We start from the raw sequence: 23,655 nt of genomic DNA, 5'->3' as shown, positions 1-23,655 counted from the left end.
GAAGAAGAAAGAGGATCTGACAATGATTACATACTTAATATGTGTTCCAGAAACTATGCTGGGATTTTTATCTCCCGGGTACTATGTTAGATTTTTTAGAGTTTGCACATTGAAATTATAACTATTTCACGAAGTCTGTATTAGCAGACCTATTTTAAAGGACGAGGAAAGGGAAACGTCAAGAGGCCCTAATTTACAGAAAGAGCATTGAGGTAGAAATCAATGATGTTTATGGGAAACTAAAGGTCATGGAGGCACAAGCTGGAAAAATCTCTGTGCTTTTCTAGAGAACCCTGTCCCTTTAAATCAAACCTAATTTTTCACACTCCTTAAGCCTCCCAACTCCCCTATGGAGCCTGATAACGAAGGAGCCAGCTTCCTCTGCAGGATCTAACCTCCATAAGCCCAGCTAAATGAGGTGCAGCACTGCATGGCAGTGTTCAGAAATAATATGTGGGGCTAATTATGACATCACCAATTGCAGGAGGTAAAAAGGAGATTCCCCCAGATAACGTAAGGGCCTACTGTTTGCCTCTGGATTGTGTGTTCCAGAGGTAATCCCTAAGGAGCCATCCTTCCTTACCAGCATCTTTAGTACAAAAAAACAAACAAACAAACAAATGAAGCTAAATCTTTATTAGTTACTGGGCTAAAACACTTCAAACTTTAACATGAATTCAAATCAAGCACCTTTCTCAGAGGTATATGCTGTTGTTGATAAACTCCAATTTTTAAATTCTCTTCTTGTACTTTTCTGTATTTTCTTACAAGGAATACAAAAAAACTGCACAGCTATCTATACATATACATATGTGATTCATTTTTATGTAAAGGTTCAGCGTATGTTTACTGAGTGCCAACTGTGTGCCAGACACGTCTGTGGTTCTGTGGATACAGTGGGAAACAAATTATCTGCTTCAAAGGAGCATACATTCTAGTGAGGGGACAGAAAATAAACAAATATATAATATCAGACAGTGACAAGTGCTAGAAGAAAAACAAGTTTAAAGGGATAGAGAGTGATGAGGGGAAGAGCGTGTGGAAAGAGGGAGAAATTCTTAACTCTTATCAATTCACCAATAATCCATTAAATTCACAGATTAAGAATAGAGAAATTTTTTTTTTCAAAGTGGAAAGATTCAAAGTCTCCTTTGGCTCAAACTGATCAATGAGTTTTCTCTATGAGAGCTCAGAGAACTTGAATGGCCTCTGCTTGACACATACAGGATTGTCACCTCCCTTCCAACATTAATAGTTAAAACTCCTCCTTGGAGTGAGCCCTAATCTACTTCTCTTTAAACATCCTTAATGGAAGTGTATCTATTTCCAAAAATTTTGGACTGGCCATCTATAAACAATCATCAAAATCCAGTTCTATTATCCACCTCATGGATTGCTCTGCATCCTAACGACAAGATTGCACTTTATAGATGAAAGACAGGCAGTAGTACTTATTAAACTGACCCAGCTCAAGTTCTACGTCTTCCATAGGCCTGCTGTATCATTTCACTGCTGAACTGTTCATTCATTCTCTAATTCAAATATTCATTAAGCATCTAACCACCATTAATGACTTTTCTCCTATAAATTCCAAAAGCATTTTAGAGCTTGTAACACATAATCAGTTCTTGAATATATAAGTCTCTGACCTCTTTAACTAGCCTGGCAGACAAAAGTCAAGTTCCCTACTTCAGCACCTGTAAGAGTAGATGATTAAGTTGTGTTACCTGAGTTTTTGGTGAATAAGCCGTTTAAACGCAGTTGTATACAATTTAAAAGAACACCACTGGGGGACTTCCCTGTGGCACAGTGGTTAAGAATCCACCTGCCAATGCAGGGGACACGGGTTTAAGCCCTGGTCTGGGAAATTCACACATGCCGCAGAGCAACTAAGCCCGTGCACCACAACTACTGAGCCTGCGCTCTGGAGCCCGCGAGCCACAACTGCTGAGGCCGCGTGCCACAACTACTGAAGTCTGCACGCCTGGAGCCCACGCTCCACAGCAAGAGAAGCCACCACAATGAGAAGACCACGCACCGCCATGAAGAGTAGCCCCCGCTCACCACAACTAGAGAAAGCCCGCGCACAGCAACAAAGACCCAACGCAGCCAAAAATAAATTTAAAAATAATAATAAAGGAACCCCACTGTTACTGCTTTTATAAAGCAAACAATAACTACCACTTATTGCATGTCCACTTAAGAATGAACCAGGTATTCAGCTAAACATTTAATATACAATCAATTCTCGTAAGAGTTCTGCAAGTTAACCATTTTATTCTTATTCTAAAACTTTGGAAAACTGAGGATCAGAAAAGCTATGTTAGTTGAGCAAAGGTAAACTGTCAGTAAATGACAGAGCCAGGATGAACCCAGATCTGTCTGACATAAAATCCATGCACAATCCATAGAGAAAGAAAGTGGACTAGCAGTTGTCAGGGCTGAAGGGAGGAAGAAATGAGGACTGAATGCCTAATGGGTATGGGGCTTCCATTTGGAGGGATGAAAAAGTTCTGGAACAACAGTGATGATGGCTGTGCAACACTGTAAATGCCACTGAATTATACACTTTAACATGGTTAAAATGTTAATTTTATGTTATGTCTATTTTACCACAATGTAAAAAAGAGCAAAGCATGTACCCCATGGCCTCCCAAAACTAACCTCCTCCTGTACATAATGATATTTTTATTTCTTCAATCCCTAACTTTATCCCTGCTGTAGCCCCTCAGATTCAGTGGATCCCAGCTTGTCAGACTATTAATGACCGTATTCCTGTGACCTCTGCAAAGTAGGGCTGAAGTTCCCAGGGGCACCATGGACAGCACTCCTGTGCAGCCTCCTCTTCCTCCTACTGAGTCTCATATAGCTCCTTTCTAACAAGTCTTCCGGTAGCTCTCCAGGGTCACAGTTTAGCCAGTCCTTTCCAACGACAGTCCCCTCCTTCTAATCTCTTGCCTCACATTAAACTCAGATGCACGTTAACAGTTTGGTCTGCACCTGACATCTAACATTACCCGCTGCTTATACTCCCAAAGTGGAATCTGGTCACTTTTCCCTTAATGTGGATTGCCCCACATCATTGACTTGTATCTGGAGTTTAGTGACCCATAAAGGGACATGGGAGGCTGGACCGATTCAGTCAATGCTGCACTGTGATCTCTTGGTGCCAGCACTGACAATGACCAAATGCCCCAGAAAAAAAGAATCTTCCAATGAAGTCATACCACATACGGAAAAAACTGTTGGGGCTAGTTCCTCCCAGTTTCCTGCACACTAGGTTGGTGACAGTACCGACTGAAGAAGCAGTGAAGGCACAATAGGTAAGTTGTTCCTGCCCCACTGAGGGGAGGGCCTGCCTGCCCCGCCTCTGGGCCCTAACACCCAAGTGTTGTAGAATTTCTTTGGACTCTGCTTATGTGCAGTCTTTTTCTAGTAGGGGGTCTTTCCTGCTCACCAGGAGGCAAAGTGGGGTAGAGATTCAACTTCTAAAACACAATCTAATACTTGATATATTATTTCTACCTGTTATAAAGATGTTCCATATCAATTGGAAGTTTCCTTTTTTTAGCAGTATAACTATCGGGCATGTTTCACATAGGGTTGTCTGTAAATAATTCCACTGAGCAGTTGAGAGACTTAACATGAATCAGTTGACTTCTCTGAGTCTTAGTTTCCTTATCTGGAAAATAAAGAGGTTGGATTAATCAAGCTTTAAAACTCTTTCCTATCTACTCCAGCATTCCCTGACTTGACTACAAGTTTGCTCATGGTCTTCTATACTTTTCTGGTACCTCAGCCATTAAGAGGTAAGACTAGTTGAAAAAAATGAAGCATCCCACCCCCAAATTTTTGAAACGTTGAATCTTCAACTTGACCAAGATGTAACAAATTTCTAACCCATCCTCAGGAGCTTTCTGTTCCATCAGTTCTGAAGTTAATACTCAAAAGATGAAATCCTGTTCAGCTGAAAGGTTTTCTGGTAACTCAAGTTTACTTGAGGTATCTGTACAACTAGGGATCACCAAACAAAATACCAAGAGATGGGAAAGCTAAAGCAGGGAAGGTATAGACAGACTCTCAAGGTACGTTTTTAACTCTTTGGTGTGAAAAAGCCTCTCTGAGAGTAAGTGAAATGGTGCTTTGAAGAAAAGTGGGATTTCTGTAACTACCTGTGGCTTTTCCAGTATAAATGTGTAGGACAGGACTGAGGGGCAAAATAAGAGGCCTGTATGGATCTAGGAAAACCAAAACGGCTCAGAAAAGATTAGTCAAGGAGACACATGGGTACCAATGACCCCACTGGGAATCTGGGGATTTCCTCATTCCTTTCTTGGGATTTCCACATTCATTTATGAATGCATCTTGGCTTTCTATTACAGATCCAGCCCTGAGAAGAGGCCTCTGTGGTTAAGCCTCTCGATCCTTCATCTAAACTTAGAGGACTGGTGTTCTAACAAGTAAGAGAGGCATGTTTCTTGGTACTCTTAACTATGAATCATGCTCTATTGTAACTCTTTGTTTGCTTCACTGGGAATCAGGTAGCAGCTGATTCTTAATCATTTCTGTATTTGTAAACCAAGCAGAGTGGCAATCAGTAGGTACTTGGTAAATTTTTTGGTGACTGATTAACTGAATCAAAAATGAATGGGGTTTCCCTGGTGGTGCAGTGGTTGAGAGTCCGCCTGCCAACGCAGGGGACGCGGGTTCGTGCCCCGGTCCGGGAGGATCCCACATGCCGCGGAGCAGCTGGGCCTGTGAGCCATGGCCGCTGAGCCTGCGTGTTCAGAGCCTGTGCTCCGCAATGGGAGAGCCCACAACAGTGAGAGGCCCGCGTAACGCAAAAAGAAAAAAAAAAAATGAATGAACAAAGCAGACTGACTGCTGTTTACTTTCTCAAAAGTTCTATTTCTGTGGGGAAGTTACAATGCCCTATTTTCATTAAAAAAAAAAAGCTGCAGCTAGAAGTTATCAATCAATGCAAATTAACTGAACAGAATCACAGAACTTCAGCCATGGAAGGGAGAGCAGATTGAACAATAGAAGATTTGATTTTATTATATTGGCTTGTTCAGCATCTGTCTTCAATGTCTGGAGGACCGAGTTTCTCTGGAAAGATTGACTGGAAATTTGAATTTAAGAAGAAAGGAAAAACCCAGAGGAATCAAAATGGTCAAAAGTATTAAGAATAGGACTTCCTGGTGGCGCAGTGGGTAAGACTCTGTGCCCCCAATGCAGGGGGCCCAGGTTCAAGCCCTGGTCAGGGAACTAGATGCCGCATGAATGCTGCAACTAAGAGTTCACATGCTGCAACTAAAGATCCCGCATGCCACCACAAAGATCCCGTGCCCCAACTAAGACCTGGTACAGCCAAAATAAATAAACAAATATATATATATATATTTTTTTATAAAGTATTAAGAAAAAATACATGTTTCTGGTTCAAAGCAAACAAAACCAAAAGCAGCCCTCATGTGCTCATTTCATAGACTCCCATTATATTGTCAAACACATCCCTTAGAGACCACTGCAAAGTCACCGAAAGAGCACTGGGAAGTCAGGAATCAGGAAACGTGTGTGTAAACTTTGTTTCTGCCACCTATGTGGTTGCCCAAATCCACATATTAAATGAGTGAACAGGGATAAGACATTTAAACTGCTCTAGGTCCCAGTTTCCTCATGGATAATATAATGTAGGTGCTAAGCTTTTAGCATAAGGACCAATTAAGACAATTCACGTTCAGGGCTTCCCTGGTGGCGCAGGAGTTGAGAGTCCGCCTGCCAATGCAGGGGACACAGGTTCGTGCCCCGGTCCGGGAAGATCCCACATGCCGCGGAGCGGCTGGGCCCGTGAGCCATGGCTGCTGAGCCTGTGCTCCACAACGGGAGAGGCCACAGCAGTGAGAGGCCTGCGTACCGCACAAAAAAATAATAATAATAATAATTCACGTTAAAATATTTTGTAAAATATATAGCCATATGAATATGTTAAGTTTATTCCTAAATATTCTTGTTGATGCTACTGTGAATGGAACAGTTTTCTTAATTTATGGCCTTATCTTCTGCAGGGATGTACATGTATGGAAATACAAACATGATGAACCTATTCAGAATCAAGCTGACTAAATCCTAACATTGAAATTCAATACAGGCTGGAACTTGATTCTACCCCAGTTAAAGATTAAACTAGTCAAATGCTGCCTTCTAAAATATCCCAGTGATCCTTTTGACAGTAGTGTTCTAGAACTTCTAATGCACTTACTGAGTTTAATTAAGACTTAGGAGAAGCAAAAGAACCAGGCAAGTTTTACTTAATATAGTATTTTGTACTGTGCATGCTTTCAGAGCATAATGCATAAAACAGTCTTAAAAAAAAAGAGTTTCCCTGAACCAAAAAGGAACTGACAGTTTTTTGAGCACCTTTTAAAGAATGCAATGACCCGGGCTTCCCTGGTGGTGCAATGGTTAAGAATCTGCCTGCCAATGCAGCAGGGGACACAGGTTGGAGCCCTGGCCTGGGAAGATCCCACATGCTGTGGAGCAACTAAGCCTGTGTGCCACAACTACTGAGCCTGAGCTCTAGAGCCCACAAGCCACAACTACTGAGCCCACGTGCCACAACTACTGAAGCCAGCACGCCTAGAGCCTGTGCTCTGCAACAAGAGAAGCCACAACGAGGAGCCCGTGCACCGCAAAGAAGAGTAGCCCCCGCTCACCGCAACTAGAGAAAGCCCACGTGCAGCAACGAAGACCCAACAAAGCTAAAAATAAATAAATAAATTTATTAAGAAAATAAAAAATGCAATGAGTCTAACAAAAGTTACCTTATTCAACCACCCGACAACTCAAGTGACACATTTAAGTCACCTAAAGTCCCATGGATAGTCAACCCTGGAGACAAATTCCAATCTAGGTCCATCTGACTCAAAAGGCCAAGTGCTTTTCACTACACTATACCACAGAATCTGAACTGCAGCATTTAGAAAATCTAATGCTTAAATCTCACACATCCTTGAAGGATACTTTTTATTCCTTTGCATGTTATTCAAAGTCACAGTTCAACAGGGGATGGAAACATCCAGAAAGAATGATTGCCTTTAGGGAGGGTCCACAGGTGAGACGGAGACTAACTTTTCACTGTAGAGCCTTTGGCACTTATTAAATTTGTACCATGCGCAAATATTATCTTTTCCAAACAAAGAGAGTGAGAGAAAGAGAGAGAGATGGGAATGTTGGTCCCGGGACCAGCTCTGTCACTCACTAGTGTGATTTGGGACAAGTCACTTCACAATCTTTTGGATTTTGTTTCCTTTACTGTAAAATGAGGGATTAATTTGTCAAAACCCAAAGAATGTACCACATCAAAGGTGAACCTTAATGTAAACTATGGACTTACAGTGATATTGACATGTCAACATAGGTTCACAAACCGTGACAAATACACCGTCCAGTGTGGGATGCTGATAGTGGGAGAGGCTGTGCACATGTGGGGGCAGAGAATACACAGGAACTCTCTGTATTTGCACTCAATTTTTCTGTGAACCTAAAACTGCTCTAAAAAATAAAGTCTATTAACAAAAATGAAGGATTATACTGAATTATTTCTAAAGTTCCTTCCAGCTCTAAGATTGTATTATTCTAATTTACTCCACACAAATAATTAAAAATTCGGAAGGAGGAGTCAACTGGTCAATCTGACAGAGAAACTTTAATTAGAAATTCATTAAGATTAGATGGGGGGAAAAGACGTGAATAATCAAAGTCAAGATTTCCTAAACCTGGAAACAGAGAGCGAAAATGGAAATGAGAATGTAGAAAATAAACTAATTAGGTACCTTCTAGCCTTTCCTATCCTAAAATTTCTTCTGCCTTTAGGGAGTCTTGGGCAAGTACTGTGAGGAATACTAAAAGGCAACATCTCTCCACCCCCACTATCGAATTCTGGCCATTCCTCTTAAGAGCAAGAAAATATCCAAATCAGAAAGAACTGGGATTCTTTTATCCTGCCCTACCCAGAACCAGTCTCTATGCAATATGGGCCTCTCTTCACCTCTGTAGGCAAAGAAAAAAACATGACTCCCTCTTATACCAGGGAGGACAAAAGAATATAAACATTCTAGAGATTAGGCCCCAGACACTCAGAGGCAGAGGAGACAGAATGGGAAGCCACTGGACTAAAAGCTATTTGAGCTGCATATGCCCTTTTTGGCTTACATAATTTTACCAGAAATAAGGTACACACATAGAAATGATAAGAATTATTTATGCAGATGAAGTACAAGTGGCTATGCCAAGTTTTCGTTTCAATTCGACTAGCATTTGTATATATACCTGTACTGCTGAGAACTTTCCACCTGGCCCACCAGAGCCACACTGCTCTATTCCCTGCTGTATGTGAAGGATGCAAGTGTAAAAAGCCCTTCCCTTGTCATTGTTCCTGCCATAAAATTTTCATTCAGAGAGCTGAGAGTTTATTCCTTTAAATACCAAAATGTACTCATATTTTAACAATTTTGGAAGGAAATATTTCTAAAATGAATTATATGCAATCCCTTCCTTCTTAAACAAAGTATACTGAACACAGTGGTCCCAACATACTTTGCTTTTCAACTGATTATGCCCTTTGGGGGTACTTTTTCTGTCTCTTTCCTTGGTCCTCTCTGCTCTTGTCATTGTGCCTTAGTTAGTCTAACTAACTTCTAATTTGTTACTTCTCATTCTGCTATGGTCTTAAAAATCAGATAACCAGTCTGACCAGGACTGTGTATAAAGCAAAGAAGAAACTGGCTCTGAGGACTAAGGGGCTCTGCAGTTAGACTGAGAAGGCAGCCAGATGGACAGCTGTCATAACACAGGTGACACGGGGTGTTAAATTGGAAATGTCAAGTGAAGCACCAAGATAAAATAGACTTAAAACTCCAAAGTAAGACACCAGACTATGATGAGATCAAGACTATAAAAACTCCTCATTCAGAAAGAGGGTAGAGAAGATCAAAGGTGTGGAGACCGAGAAGAGACTGATGAGGAGGATTTCTTTAGAGAAAGCTGTTGGTCAGAGTGAGTCCAATCCCACAACCCACCAATGATAAAAAGACAACCCAATTTAAAAATGGGCAAAAGGGGCTTCCTTGGTGGTGCAGTGGTTAAGAATCCGCCTGCCAATGCAGGGGACACGGGTTTGAGCCCTGGCCCAGGAGGATCCCACATGCTGCAGAGCAACTAAGCCCGTGCACCACAACTACTGAGCCTGTGCTCTAGAGCCTGTGAGCCACAACTACTGAGCCCGTGTGCCACAACGACTGAAGCCTGGCGCCTAGAGCCCGTGCTTCTGCAACAAGAGGAGCCACCGCAATGAGAAGCCCACGCACTGCAACAAAGAGTAGCCCCCGCTCGCCACAACTAGAGAAAGCCCATGCGCAACAACGAAGGTCCAATGCAGCCAAAAATAAATAAATAAAATTAATTTTTAAAAATTTTTAAAAAATAAAAATGGGCCAAGGTTCTTAAAAGAAATTTCTCCAAGGAAGACATCCAAATGGCCAATAAGCACATGACAGGCTGTTCAACATCATTAGTCATTAGGGAAACGTAAATCAAAGCCACAAGGAGATATTACTTTACTCCCACTAGGAAGGCTATTTTTTAAAAAAGGATGATAACAAACATTGACCATAATCTGGATAAACTGGAATTCTCATATATTGCTGGTGGGAATGTAGAATGGTGTGGCCACTTTAGAAAATGATCTGGCAGTACCTCAAAAGGTTAAACATAGAGTTACCATATGATCCACCAATTCCACTCCTATGTATACACCCAAGAGAAATGACAACATACATACACACAAAAACCTGTACATGAATGTCCACAGCAACACTGTTCATAACACTCCAAAATGTGGAAACAACACAAATTTCCATCAGCTGATAAATAGGTAACAAAATGTGATATAACCATACAACAGAACACCATTTGGCATTAAAAGGTATGAAGTACTGCTTCATGATAAAATACGGATGAATCTTAAAAACACTGAAGAGCCAACTACAAAAGACCACATATTATATAATTTCATTTATATAAAATGTCCAGAAGAGGCAAATCTACAGAGACAGAAAGTATATTAGTGGTTGCCTAGGGCCGGGGGCAAAGTAGAGAGAATGGGAGGTTACAGCTAATAAGTATGGAGTCCTTTCAGGAGGGATAAAAATATTCTAAAATTAGATTGTGGTGATGGTTGCACAACACTGTGAAATACCAAAAACACTGAACTGAGCACTTAAATCGGTGAATTGTGAGGTATGTGAGTTCCATCTCAATAAATCTGTTAAAAAGAAAAGGGGAGAGAGAGAGAGAGAGAGAGAACACCAGAGCTGGAAATGTTCCCAAATGCCTCTCTAAAATTAAAACACCCTCTTGTACCCTCTTGTTACCGAGTGAGTTGCTGGATCAATTCAACCATCCCAGATGTTTTCCTTATTTCCTGCCTTTGAACTGTACTCTATAATTTAGTATTAGCAGAAAGTTAATAAAGACAACATACTCTTTGTTGCTAAATTTTACACAATGTTTACCATTTTCCTCCAACGTACACATTTCCTGTTTTCCCTCTGCAGCTGAGCTGCCAAAACCTTGTAGAGAGAATAAACTTCTACACCCCTTCCTGCTTTCAAGACAGTCCCAGTCCTTGTGCAAAACCAAGTGTCTACAGCAAACTAATGTTTTGCTTGTCTCTCCAGGAGGTTTTTAATTCATTAAACTGTTCACCGAACAATGAGGGTTTTTCCCGCCTTATGGGGGGCAACAATAGGAGAAATGGCAAGAACTATTTCTCAATCTCTCTGATTTTTAGAGGCTAATTCACTTGCCAGAAAGAAGTTGTTTTGCTTTCCTTTCCTCCTAAAAGCAATTTATTGACATCTACCTAACACTATGAGGGGTTTGTACCAAAGTTTAGACAAAATTAGTCCTACTCCTACCAGCATTTTCAAGTCTTTCTAACATTCCACACCTGGCTATTTTACAACTTTTCGTCATGATATTTCTTAGATGGAACATGACTGAAGATAACCTTTCTAAAAGTTATTTGGGCTTTATTCTCTAATTCAGAAAGTTTGCTTTCTAGATTGCTCTGTATAATTCCTTGTCTTCATATTATCTGAAAATTCCCACCTACCAACAGGTAGAACAAGATATAAGAACTTTCTTTTCGTAAGTCTCTAAAATGAAGCATTAAAAAATAAAAACAGCATTATAGCCACTAAGTCATCAGGTCCTGTTTTATCTATGAACAATTTAATTCTACACTTGTGTGCCAGGTCAACATTGTAAAGGGTGTACTCTGGTTTTTTTAACAGCAAAATTAAATAAAAGGGTAGTAAATACCCGACTTTTAGTAAAAAGTGAGTGTTACTGAGAATGAGTTTTGAATTTTTAAGCAGCATATGTTTATATCTACAAATTTATTAGTATCATACATAAAGCTTAAACCAAACCAAAACAAAAGCTCTTTCTTATCTGAAAGAACATGATTTAAGATTTACTTTACATCCTCATACACTACTGGGGGCAATGTAAAATGGTGCAACCCCTTTGAAAATGATCTGACAGTACCTCAAATGGTTAAACATAGAGTTACCATATGATCCAGCAATTCCACTCCCAGGTATATACCCAGGAGAAATGAAAACATATGTACACGAATAACTTGTACACAAATGTCCATAGCAGCATTATTCATAATAGCCAAAATGTAGAACCCAAATGTCCATCAAATGGTGAATGGATAAACAAAATATGGTAAATACTTATAACAGAATACTATTCAGCAATAAAAAGGAGTGAAGTACTGCTTCATGCTACAATCGAGATGAACCTTTAAAGCATCATGTTAAGTGAAAGAAGCTAATCACAAAAGACTACATATTGTATGACTCCATTTATATGCAATGTTCAGAATAGGCTAATCTATAGAGACAGAAAGTAGATTAGTGGCTGCCTAAGGCTGGGATGTGGGGAGCGGTGTGGGTTTCTTTTGGGGTAATGAAATGTCCTAAAGTTGACTGTGATGACAGCTGTACAAATCTGTGAATATACTGAAAGGCCACTGATTCGCACACTGTAAATGGGTAAATGTACGATACATAAAATATATCTCATGAAGTTGTCTAAAAAAGATTTACTGTACATCCAACTGTCCATCAACTGATGACAAATAAAATATGTATATATTCATAAAATGAAATATTACTTACAATAAAAAGGGACAAAATATTGACACATGCAACAACCTGGATGAACCTCAGAAACATGATGCTAAGAGGGAGAAGCCAGTCACAAAAGAACACTTATTGCATGAGTCCCTCATATAAAATATCCACATAAGGCAAATCCATAGAGATACAGAGCAGGTTAGTGGTTGCTTGGGGATTAGGTGTGGGACCAAGGAGTGACTATAAATAGGCACAATGGATCTTTTTGGGGTGATGGAAATGTTCTAAAACTGTACGGTGGTGATAGTTTCACAACTCTGTAAATTTCCTGAAAAAGCACTGAATTGTATACTTAAAACATTATTTTTTGATCTGTAAAGTCTATTTCAATAAGGCTGTTTTATTAAAAAAAGATTTATTTTAAAAATATTTTAAAGAGGCAAATAACTTAAGTATTAAAATCGGTAAAAAACAAATGAACAGGCAAGTTAAAGAAGAGAATATATGAATGAACCAAAAGACAAAAAAATGTTCAATGTCACTAGTAATAAGAGAACTAACTGCTAACCAAAACCACAATGCACCTAACAGATAGACAAAACTCCCTGAAAACAACTCAAATGTCTACCAAGAGAAGAATAAACAAATAAATGGTGATACAGTCATAAAACAGAATAATATCTGGCAGTAGAAATGAATGGATTAAAGTTAGATATATTACAAAGCCATTTAAATAAAATTTAAAATCATGCACAACAATACTAAAAACAGATTAAGGAATAATAAATACAAATTTAGGATCGTGGTTCCCACTGGGTGAGGAGCAAGGGAAATGTGATCAGGGATGGGTTCACAGAGGATTTCAACTGAATTGGTAATGTGTAATTTTTTAAGCTGAGTGGTGGGTACATGAGTGTTTTATTCTTCATTTTTTATTTGGTTTGTTTGAACCATTTCATAACAAACTAAAATTTAAAAATTTACTCTAGGGCTTCCCTGGTGGCGCAGTGGTTGAGAGTCCGCCTGCCGATGCAGGGGACACGGGTTCGTGCCCCGGTCCGGGAAGATCCCACATGCTGCGGAGCGGCTGGGCCCGTGAGCCATGGCCGCTGAGCCTGTGCGTCCGGAGCCTGTGCTCCGCAACGGGAGAGGTCACAGCAGTGAGAGGCCCGTGTACCGCAAAAAAAAAAAAAAATTTACTCTAAAATGTTTAATTTACTGCCATAGAAAAGAAATAAGAAATGTGGAATAAAAATTTTTTAAGTATTGAAATATAATTCACATGCCATAAAATTCACTCTCTAAAATGTACAATTCAGTGGTTCTTAGTATATTCACAAAATTGCACAACCATCACCACTATCTAATTCCAGAACATCTTCCTTACCTCAGAAAGAAACCTCATTCTCACTATCAGCCACTCCCAACTCCCCAGCCTCAGCCACTAGCAATCACTAATCTACTTTCTGTGTCCATGAATTTGCCTATTCTGAACATTTCATTTAAATGGAATCATACAATGGGTGGTCTTTTGTGTCTAGCTTCTTTAAACATTAAAAAATCATAATTTTAAACTGTTTATCCACTTGCCTCTGTGCATTAAACAGAAGCAGCATCACCGACTTTCCTCAGTGTTAGTGGGCAGAATGGCAGTGGTCCCCTCCTGTGGCCCTTGGCAGACCAGTTCCATGTAGCTCATCAGGGTCCCAAGGGATGGGGAGGGTCCCAAGGGATGGAGAGTTTCCCCAACTCAGAGGGGCTGACTGTGGGGTCTCTTCCAATCACCCCTTCAGTGTGTGGTGACAAGTCTCGGGTGCCTGTCTACGTGGACTTATAGATGGTAGTATCCGGTTATAATCAAAGGGCCCTCACAGAATGAACAAGGGGCTTAAGCTTCCTGCCAAGAACCAGCCAGCTGAAGAGGCCAAAGATGCAAACATAGGGGAGGGTGTGGCAACGAGGGGATGGCAACACTGACAGTGCTTGCTCCCCTACAAGTGCTTCAAGTTACTGGTAAAACCAATGACCAACTAGGATCGGCAAAAATTAGACACTACCAAGAACACTAATGAAATATAAATTTAAGAACATTACAGAAACCATGAACTGTGGCCCCAGGGCCCACTGTACACCTAGGTACACAGAGTGATTAGCAACAGATTCTTTTCATCTGTATTTAACATGTACTTAGCATTCCCTTTTGTACACTGTACTGCGGTTTACGTTAAGATATACCTAAATAGGAAAAAAAAAAAGTGTTCATCCATGTTGAAATGTGTATCCATACTTTATTCCTTTTTACAGATGAAAAATATTCCATTATATGAATATATCACATTTGTTAATTCATTCATCAGTTGACAGACATCTCAGCTGTTTCCACATTTTGGCTATTATGAATAATGATGCTATGAACATTTGTGTACAGGTTTTGTATGAATATGTTTTCACTTCTCTATAACTAAGAGTGGAATTGTTGAGTCATATGATAACTCTACGTTTAACTTTTTAAGGAACTGCCAAACAATATATTCCCAAAGTGGCTGTACCTTTCTACATGAAATATAATTCTGAAAGCTGTTTACTCTTGTAAATGTTTTTAATAGTAAAATATTATTATAAATGTATTGAGGGACTTCCCTGGTGGCGCAGTGGTTAAGAATCCACCTGCCAATGCAGGGGACACGAGTTCGAGCCCTGGTCCGGGAAGATCCCACATGCCACAGAGCAACTAGGCCCATGTGCCACAACTACTGAGACTGCGCTCTAGAGCCCACGAGCCACAAACACTGAGCCCGCATGCCACGACTACTGAACCCCGTGCACCTAGAGCCCGTGCTCCTCAACAAGAGAAGCCACCGCAATGAGAAGCCCACACACTGCAACGAAGAGTAGCCCCCGCTCACCGCAACTAGAGAAAGCCCATGCGCAGCAACAAAGACCCAAGGCAGCCAAAAATAAATAAATAAATTTTTAAAAAATGTATTGAAATAAACTTTAAAGAAGAATATTTACCCCAGTGCCATCTGGGCTTAACACAATGGATTTCATTTTTGTCTAAAAATATGTATTTCATATATATTTATAAGATTGCAATCATAGAGAACATATAATTTATATAAATATTTTTTCATTTTCAGTATATATTTAGGAAGTCATTTCTATGACTCATTTATTCCAACTTCTTTATGATGATGATTCTATCAAAAAATTATAAAGTAGATTCAATATTATCATACAGTAAATTTTAGGAAGCCTACAGTATTGCAAATTCCTTTGTCAATTCCTTCAAAGACACACTTTCATCAGTGGCATGTGTCACTTAGAGAATCTGAACTGTTTAAGATTCAGAGTAAATGATGAAATTGACAGAGTTTCAAAATGTATCATTTTTTTCACTAACAACTTATAGTTTCCAGTTTTCAAGGTAAAAAGATTTTGATGGTTTGGAATTTAAGATTAGTCATTCCAATTCTTGAAGTACCAGTTTAAAAGGCAAAATTATTTTAAAAGACTAAGTACAAATATTAACTGAAAACACTAGTGACTCAAATTACCAACCTTATATACATCCTCAATACATCTACTAAGTTCTTCTTCCGTCACCAAAATGGTCCCTGGCACCATGTCACTCTCTGAAACCTCTAAGGAACAAAAAACAAAATTACCCACACTCAGCACCTCATTGAATAGAAGAAGCTGGGCCTAAGGAAAAAAGTTTTACTAGAAAGTTCAGGAAGTAACAGCTAAAATTAGAAAATCAACATAGTTACAGTACAGCACCATTCAAATACAATATTTCACAGAATGTTTCATTGATTATAAACATGCATTGTTATTTTATGTATCACTAAGAAAGAAAAAAACACTGCCAAGTAACCTATGAAACATTATCACTTGGGATTTTAATTTTAAATTAATGAATGAAAAGTTGGACATTAAATTAAGTGAAAATGGCAGACTCAATGGTTGTGTCTGGGTGACTGGTACACAGGTGTTCATTATACTATTCTCTGTACATGTGTTTGAAAATTTCCCTTTAAAAAGTTTTAAGGGACTTCCCCGGTGGTCCAGTGGTTAACACTCCGAGCTTCCACTGCAGGGGGTACAGGTTCAATCCCTTGTCAGGGAACCAAGATCCCACATTCTGCTTGGTGTGGCCAAAAAAAAAAAAGTTTTAAAACAGAGCTTTTTAAAAAAAGTATTAAGAGAACTCTCCTAGATTTATTTTATACAGTATTGTTATATGTCATTTTTTTTTTCCTTTGGCCACTCCATGCAGCATGCAGGATGTTAGTTCCCCGACCAGGGGTCGACCCCGTGACCCATGTAGTGGAAGTATGAAGCCCTAACCACTGGACTGCCAGGGAATTCCCTATCATTCTTGATACAAGCTAAATAATTGGAATAAACAGGATAAGGAATTAAAACTGCAAATTAAGTATCCAACTCTTCTGAAACATTTCAACACCATTACCGGTATCTGTGCTTTGCCATAATATATCGTTCTCTGTGCCACAGAGTACAGTGATGTGATATCCTTAAGAGTCCTCCACTTTACTATTGTATTCAAGATTTTCTTCTAAGTCACTGACATCCATTCTACAAATTTTAACGCTCATTTGCAGGCACAACAATGCCACAATTGCTACCTGGCCAACAATGATTGTGAGATGGGCAATTAGAGTTGCTAAAATGTGAAAAAGATTTCGAAAATAAAATTTTTTTTAATGTGAAAAAAAGTGCATCTTGGAATTGATAAAATATGATAATTCATCATAATTGCCACACAGTCCTAAAAATGTGATGCAATATGAAAAACAAAATAAGAAAGCTTACACTTTAGAGATTGTTTTTCCAGGGGCAATGATGGGGTATATATATAAGATCAGTCATATTCTTACCCAATCCTTTTTGTTATCAATAGATTGTATATGCAAAACATGTAGCTGGTGTTACAGATATAACCTAACACATGAAAATGCAGGGTAAATAGGTGTCCAATAAATATTCTTTGAATGAATGAACAAGGCCCAGGACAAAAATAATTGACCCACAACTGGACTGAATCTAGGCGTCCCAAGCACAGTGCTCTAGACCAGGGGTCAAACTTGAACACACACTTGAATTACCAAAAGGGCCTGTTAAAACAGTGTTGGGTCCCACATCAGAGTTTCTAATTCAGTAGGTCTGTGGTGGAGCCCAAGAAGTTGTATTTGTAATAAATTCCCAGGTGATGCTGATGCTGCTAGTCCTGGGACCACACTTTGAGAACACACTCCAGACTAAAGGAAACACCTAGTCAGTCACAGACAAGAAGATAAATAGATTAGTATTGAGGTATAGTCTTAACACATGAAATTAGATATAAATGCTAGGCCTTAATGACAAGGGCCAACAGAAATAATACTTCATTTTTTGAAGAAATACTAATTCTAGACTAGATTTTTATTAAATGTATAAAGGAATTTTAATTATTTATTCAAATACATTTATCATGTCTGAATTATCACAAATTTCACTCCACCAAAGCTCAATCTGGTGCTTACTATGCACAAGAATTAGATTTTCTCCATTCTCACCCACCTAAACCCCTCTAAACACACTCAGAAAAATTTACACTGTAAATGACTTTTATACAAAGTCTACACAGAACTAAATTGGGCTTAACCACAACATCAATTTTTCTCTTTATTTTTAACCTCAGAAAAGACTATATGGAAAGGTTTTTTTTACTCACTAAGAATGTTGAAATGATACTCTGTATCCCAGCACTAATCTCAATAAAGCATGAACACACACTGCGGGAAGTGCTGAAAATGTCAATCTTTTAACACATTAAAACTGGCCAAATCTGGGAAAATTTAAGCTTCAAAATGAATGATAGGAATGTTCAGTCACCCACTGAATAAAAAAAGAATCTATGGGGCTTCCCTGGTGGCGCAGTGGTTGAGAGTCCGCCTGCCGATGCAGGGGACACGGGTTCGTGCCCCGGTCCGGGAAGATCCCACATGCCATGGTGCAGCTGGGCCCATAAGCCATGGCCGCTGAGTCTGCGCGTCCGGAGCCTGTGCTCCGCAACGGGAGAGGCCACAACAGTGAGAGGCCCGCGTACCGCAAAAAAAAAAAAAAAAAAAAAAAAAAAAAAAGAATCTATGAATGTGTATTGATACTTAAATAATTATTTTTTTAAAAGAGATGAGGCAAGGAGAAAAGAAAAGCTCTTCCTTACAGAAGAATACCAAACTAACAAATTAGAAACAATAAAAAAAATAGAAAGTCACCATTTTATGAGCAAAAATCATCAGTGGATACTAAACCACAGTATGAAGGACTGTTGGCAAACAGGATATTCACATTGTCTCATACATCTATCATCCCACAGATTATTGTTAATTGCAAAGGGAGGAAGATATTTTTACAGTGGAGAAATCTGGTTGCTACCACTTTAATCAAATAGTCAAATTAAACATCACTAATAATGGAATAAACTGATAACATGTGCCCCTAATCTGATGGACTAAAAAAAAAAAAAACCATCATATGTAGTACTCCTGCCAAAATGTTAACCTGGATCTAATCAAGAGGAAACAATGAGACAAATACAAATTGAAGAACATTCTGTAACCTGGGCTTCAAAAGTGTCAGAGTGAAAGACTATTAGGGATCTATTCTACATTACAGAAAACTAAAAAGACATAACAAGTAAATGCAATGTAATTTTTAAAAAACAGCTATAAAGGAAATTCTTGAGACAAATAAGAGATTTGAATAAAGTCTGTATATTCGATGTCTGCAACTAACTCTCAAATGCTTCAGAAAAAAAATACGTATGTGTGTAGGAAGAGAGAAAGAGAAAGTGAACATGTCAAAATGTTAACTATGTGAAGTATATAGGGGTAGGACACTGCATTCTTCTTAGAACTTCTATGAAGTGGATTTTTCAAAACAAAAAATTGGGGGAAAAAAAGTAAAATTAAAGACAATGAACTACCATAGACTTAAGTTATTTAAATCCAAAACACGGAAGAAGGTCCTTTAGAGGGACAGCGAACCACCAGACTTCCTTCTTTACCTGCTGTATTTAAACATCGATGAAGAGGAGCTAACACTGGCTGAAGTAAGTACTTTGCTGCCAGTTGTGGCCGTTCTCTTGACATAGTTATAAAGGTAGTGGTGGCAACTCTCTGAAATTGTAGTCCTGTCAATTTATCTTGAAAGTGAAATAAATCCAAAATCTAAAAGAAAAATTACATGAAGTAAATACCAGGCTCTTTGCAAGAAGCATTACATTAACTAAGAAGACAACACATTAATTTCTTTACAGCAAAAAATAAATTTACTGCAGTAACACTGATCCAATAGAAGTTTTTTTTTTTAATTTAACAACCCTGTGTCAAAGGGTATAAGAACTGAAGGAGCTACGTTTTTATTTAAAAATTTTATCAGATTTATAAAATATGTGCTCATTGTAGGAAATTTGGAGAATAAATTTTTAAGAAGAAAATTAAATCTCCCCAAATTACTATAAACATTTTGGGTGTATTTTTTTCCAGTATGTTTCCTGTATAATTCTTTTTTCTTTTCAATTAAGGCCATACTTAATATTCAGTTTTGTGTATTGCTGAAACCTTCTCATATTGTTATAAATTCCTCAAAAATATTTCCAGATATTCAGTTTTTCCCCAAAATTTTGCTATGATAAATAGCAATTATGGGGTCAAGGTGTATAAATATATTCAGAATCTGAAAAGCCTGTCAGGTCTGAACAAAAGTCTACTTTATTCTCAAAAATAAACACTGATCTCTCGTGCTTGAGTTTAAGCACCCAACTGAAAAGCACATTCTGTTCCTGGCTTAAAACTGACTCTTGTACTTTTTGTAGACAGGAGAATCTTCTCTTCAAAAACTGTATGTGACCTCTGACACTGCCAAAGAGAGACTAAGTAAGATTAAAACCTATGACTTGATTTTATCATTTCCTTAAGTGCCCAAACTATAGCTACTAGTTTTGGAAAATATTTACTCATCATTGCAAATGATAACTTTATCCTGTAAGATAATTTATACTTAATATTTTCCAATATAAGATTCTGCATTGTGATATTTGTTCCCATGCATGCCTACCCATGAGAATCCTGCAGACCAGCATAACAACTGAATGACTTTCTTCACACTGTACTCCAAAAGGCATATCTTACATCTAAATGCACAGGGAGTGCTTACTAAGAACACTCCTTCCACACTTTCACCTAATCAGATTAACAAAGAAAAGTTTTGTAACACATTGCATAGGCAAAAGTGTGGGAAAACAGACACATAAGTAATATCAATCAAAAATTTAAATACACGTACCCTTTAAGCCAGTAATGTCAATTCTAAGAATTTTCCCTGTGATAATACTTGCACATAGGCAAGATTTATAGATATTAACTGGAACATGGTTTGTAACAGCAAAAGAATGGAAACAACTTAAATGTCCATTAATAGGAAGCTAGGTAGGGCTTCCCTGGTGGTGCAGTGGTTAAGAATCCGCCTGCCAATGCAGCGGACACGGGTTCGAGCCCTGGTGTGGGAAGATCCCACATGCCGCGGAGCAACTAAGCCCCGTGCCACAACTACTGAGCCTACGCTCTAGAGCCCGCGAGCCACAATTACTGAGCCCACGTGCCACAACTACTGAGGCCTGTGCACCTAGAGCCCATGCTCCACAACAAGAGAAGCCACCAAAATGACAAGCCTGCACACTGCAACGAAGAGTAGCCCCTGCTTGCTGCAACTAGAGAAAGCCCGTGCACAGCAACAAAGACTCAATGCATCCAAAAATAAATAAATTTATTTATTTATTTTAAAAAAATAGGAAGCTACTTAAATAAATTATGGTACATAATATGATGAAATACCTATGTACCCAAGAAAAAGAATGATGAAATGATCTCTAAGGTACACTGTTAAGTGAGAAAAGCAAAATTGAAAAACAGTGTGTGGTGCATGTTATCATTTGGATAAAAATTAGAATATATACACACATATACACACATATAGTTGTATACACGATACACAGACTACCTCTGCAAAATAAATAAGAAATTGGTACAGAGATGGGAGGGAGACTTACTTTTCCATTTACTCTTTTGTGCTTTTAAATTGTGTACCATGTTAATTTACCCTGTTTATTAAATACCTATTTTTTTAAAACTAATAAAAAACACAGAAAAGATAATGAATATGATGAAACTGTAGTTTCATATTCCAGCTCTGAGAGCAAGCTAGTCAGTTATTAATGGTGAGGAGTTCTTAAACCTAACAGGTCAGTCTCTCCCACAGGTTTTTAATCAGTTATTAAGAAGGCCCCTCACTGAATAAAAAACTTAAACATTATATTGTTTTTAACTCAATATCAGACGAACATTAAAAGTCCTCTTTTTATAAATAAGCAGATAATCCTCAAACAGTCAAAAGAAACAAAATGATTTACCTGTGGGCAGATATCTCTATAATAATCCTCTAGTGAAAGAGACTGCTGGGGACAAGAGGCCAAAATCTTTGCAATCAGGTCACACTTCTTCCAATCGGCAGCTGTGGCCTCAGCATCACTCCCACCAGCTGCCCCAGCTGTCAGCAATGGACAGAGATGTCAAAAACTCATCGCAGTTCACCACAGAAGGTCCTTAAAATTTACAGTAAAAACTATTTTTTCCCTACTGAAAGCTGTTAATTTCCTCTGTAAGATAAGCTATCCCTCCGTACTTTCCTTTTGATGTTGGTTTCTGCGAGGTTCAGAAAAAAGCAGCACTTAACCATTGTAATGATATTATGCATACGACTTGAACACTAGCTTCTTCTTAGTATTTATTACCTTTTAAATGATTAATATTATTATTCTGTCTCTTTATATACATCATGTATTTCAAACTGTCTTTTTTTCTTTCTTTTGGCTGTGTTGGGTCTTTGTTGCTGCACATGGGCTTTCTCTAGTTGCGGCAAGCGGGGGCTACTCTTCATTGTGGTGCGCGGGCTTCTCACTGTGGTGGCTTCTCCTGTTGCAGAGTACGGGCTCTAGGCATGCAGGCTTCAGTAGTTGTGGCACATGGGCTCAGTAGTTGTGGCTCGCTTGCGGGCTCTAGAGCACAGGCTCAGTAGCTGTCATGCACAGGCTTAGCTGCTCTATGGTGTGTGGGATCTTCCTGGATCAGGACTCGAACCCATGACCCCTGCATTGGCAGGTGGATTCTTAACCACTGTGCTACCAAGGAAGCCCTCAAACTGTCTTAAACCAAAACTGTGGAGTAACAGGTTCCAGATTTACCTTACCATCTTAGATGATTAGAAAATGGGACAAAATATGTAAACAATGGTTTTCAGACACTGGACAACAAGCAGCCCAAGACACTGAACCCTAAGAGAATGGAAGCAAACAAAGTGAGTCCCATGAATACCCTAGCCTATTACCTAGAGAGAGTTTTGAGGCTACACCACAGCTAAGGAGAGCCCAAACGAAGCCTGCCACCTTGTTGAATTAAAGAAACACAGTTCAGAGTTCAGGGAGACCAAAACAGTTAGAATTTTCAGGGCAAAACACCAGAGAAGTGAAAGCTACACAAAGAGGGAGCTCCAGAGATCTGCAGGGGAATCCTCTCTCAAGTCTTTCATGGAGTATGATCTGTGTATGTGTGTGAGAAAAAAAAACCCAAGGCAAGAACCACAGAAAGGAGTAGGAGGAACAATCCCCACAGTTCACACAGGGCTTGAAGTAGTTAATGTTCCCACTAGTGAGCATGGAAAAGCCTCCTAATACACAGAATATCAGAAAGGTATTACCTTAGTAGTGGTGCCAAATTACCTTGGGTTAAAGGCTGCTCTAGACGCACAGTAACGAGGCTTAAAAGACAGGATTGAAGGGCTCAAACTGATTCCAAGAAAATTACCTGCATCCCAGAACAAAACCCAACAAAGGAATACAACAAAATCTAGCACCCAACAAGGTAAAATTAAAACATCCAATATACATTAAAAAATTACCAGGAGGGCTTCCCTGGTGGCGCAGTGGTTGAGAGTCCGTCTGCCAAAGCAGGGGACACAGGTTCATGCCCCGGTCCGGGAAGATCCCACATGCCGCAGAGCGACTGGGCCCGTGAGCCATGGCTGCTGAGCCTGCGCACCCGGAGCCTGTGCTCCACAACAGAAGAGGCCACAACAGTGAGAGGCCCGCGTACCGCAAAAAAAAAAAAAAAAAAAAAAATTACCAGGCAAGGGACTTCCCTGGTGGCACAGTGGTTAAGAATCTGCCTGCCAATGCAGGGAACACGGGTTCAATCCCAGGTCCGGGAAGATCCCACATGCTGCAGAGCAACTAAGCCCGTGTGCCACAACTAATGATCATCAGCTCTAGAGCCCACGAGCCACAACTACTTAGCCCACATGCCACAACTACTGAAGCTCA

General features: G+C 39.2%; 1 protein-coding gene across 1 annotated transcript in view; it reads right to left on the bottom strand.

Annotated features, from left to right (window-relative positions):
* Positions 1 to 23,655, bottom strand: part of TANGO6 (transport and golgi organization 6 homolog) — a 179,283-nt gene that overhangs the window by 134,446 nt on the left and 21,182 nt on the right. Inside the window, exons 5-7 of the mRNA XM_065898388.1 lie at positions 21,691 to 21,827; positions 19,288 to 19,450; positions 15,774 to 15,856 (exon numbers count right to left, since the gene is read on the bottom strand). Coding sequence (XP_065754460.1) covers positions 15,774 to 15,856; positions 19,288 to 19,450; positions 21,691 to 21,827 — 383 coding nt within the window. The remainder of the gene's footprint in view (positions 1 to 15,773; positions 15,857 to 19,287; positions 19,451 to 21,690; positions 21,828 to 23,655) is intronic.

This window comes from Phocoena phocoena, chromosome 20 (assembly GCF_963924675.1).
Source record: "Phocoena phocoena chromosome 20, mPhoPho1.1, whole genome shotgun sequence".
NCBI classification, from domain to species: Eukaryota; Metazoa; Chordata; class Mammalia; order Artiodactyla; family Phocoenidae; genus Phocoena; species Phocoena phocoena.
This window is presented reverse-complemented; position numbering and strand designations above follow the sequence as displayed.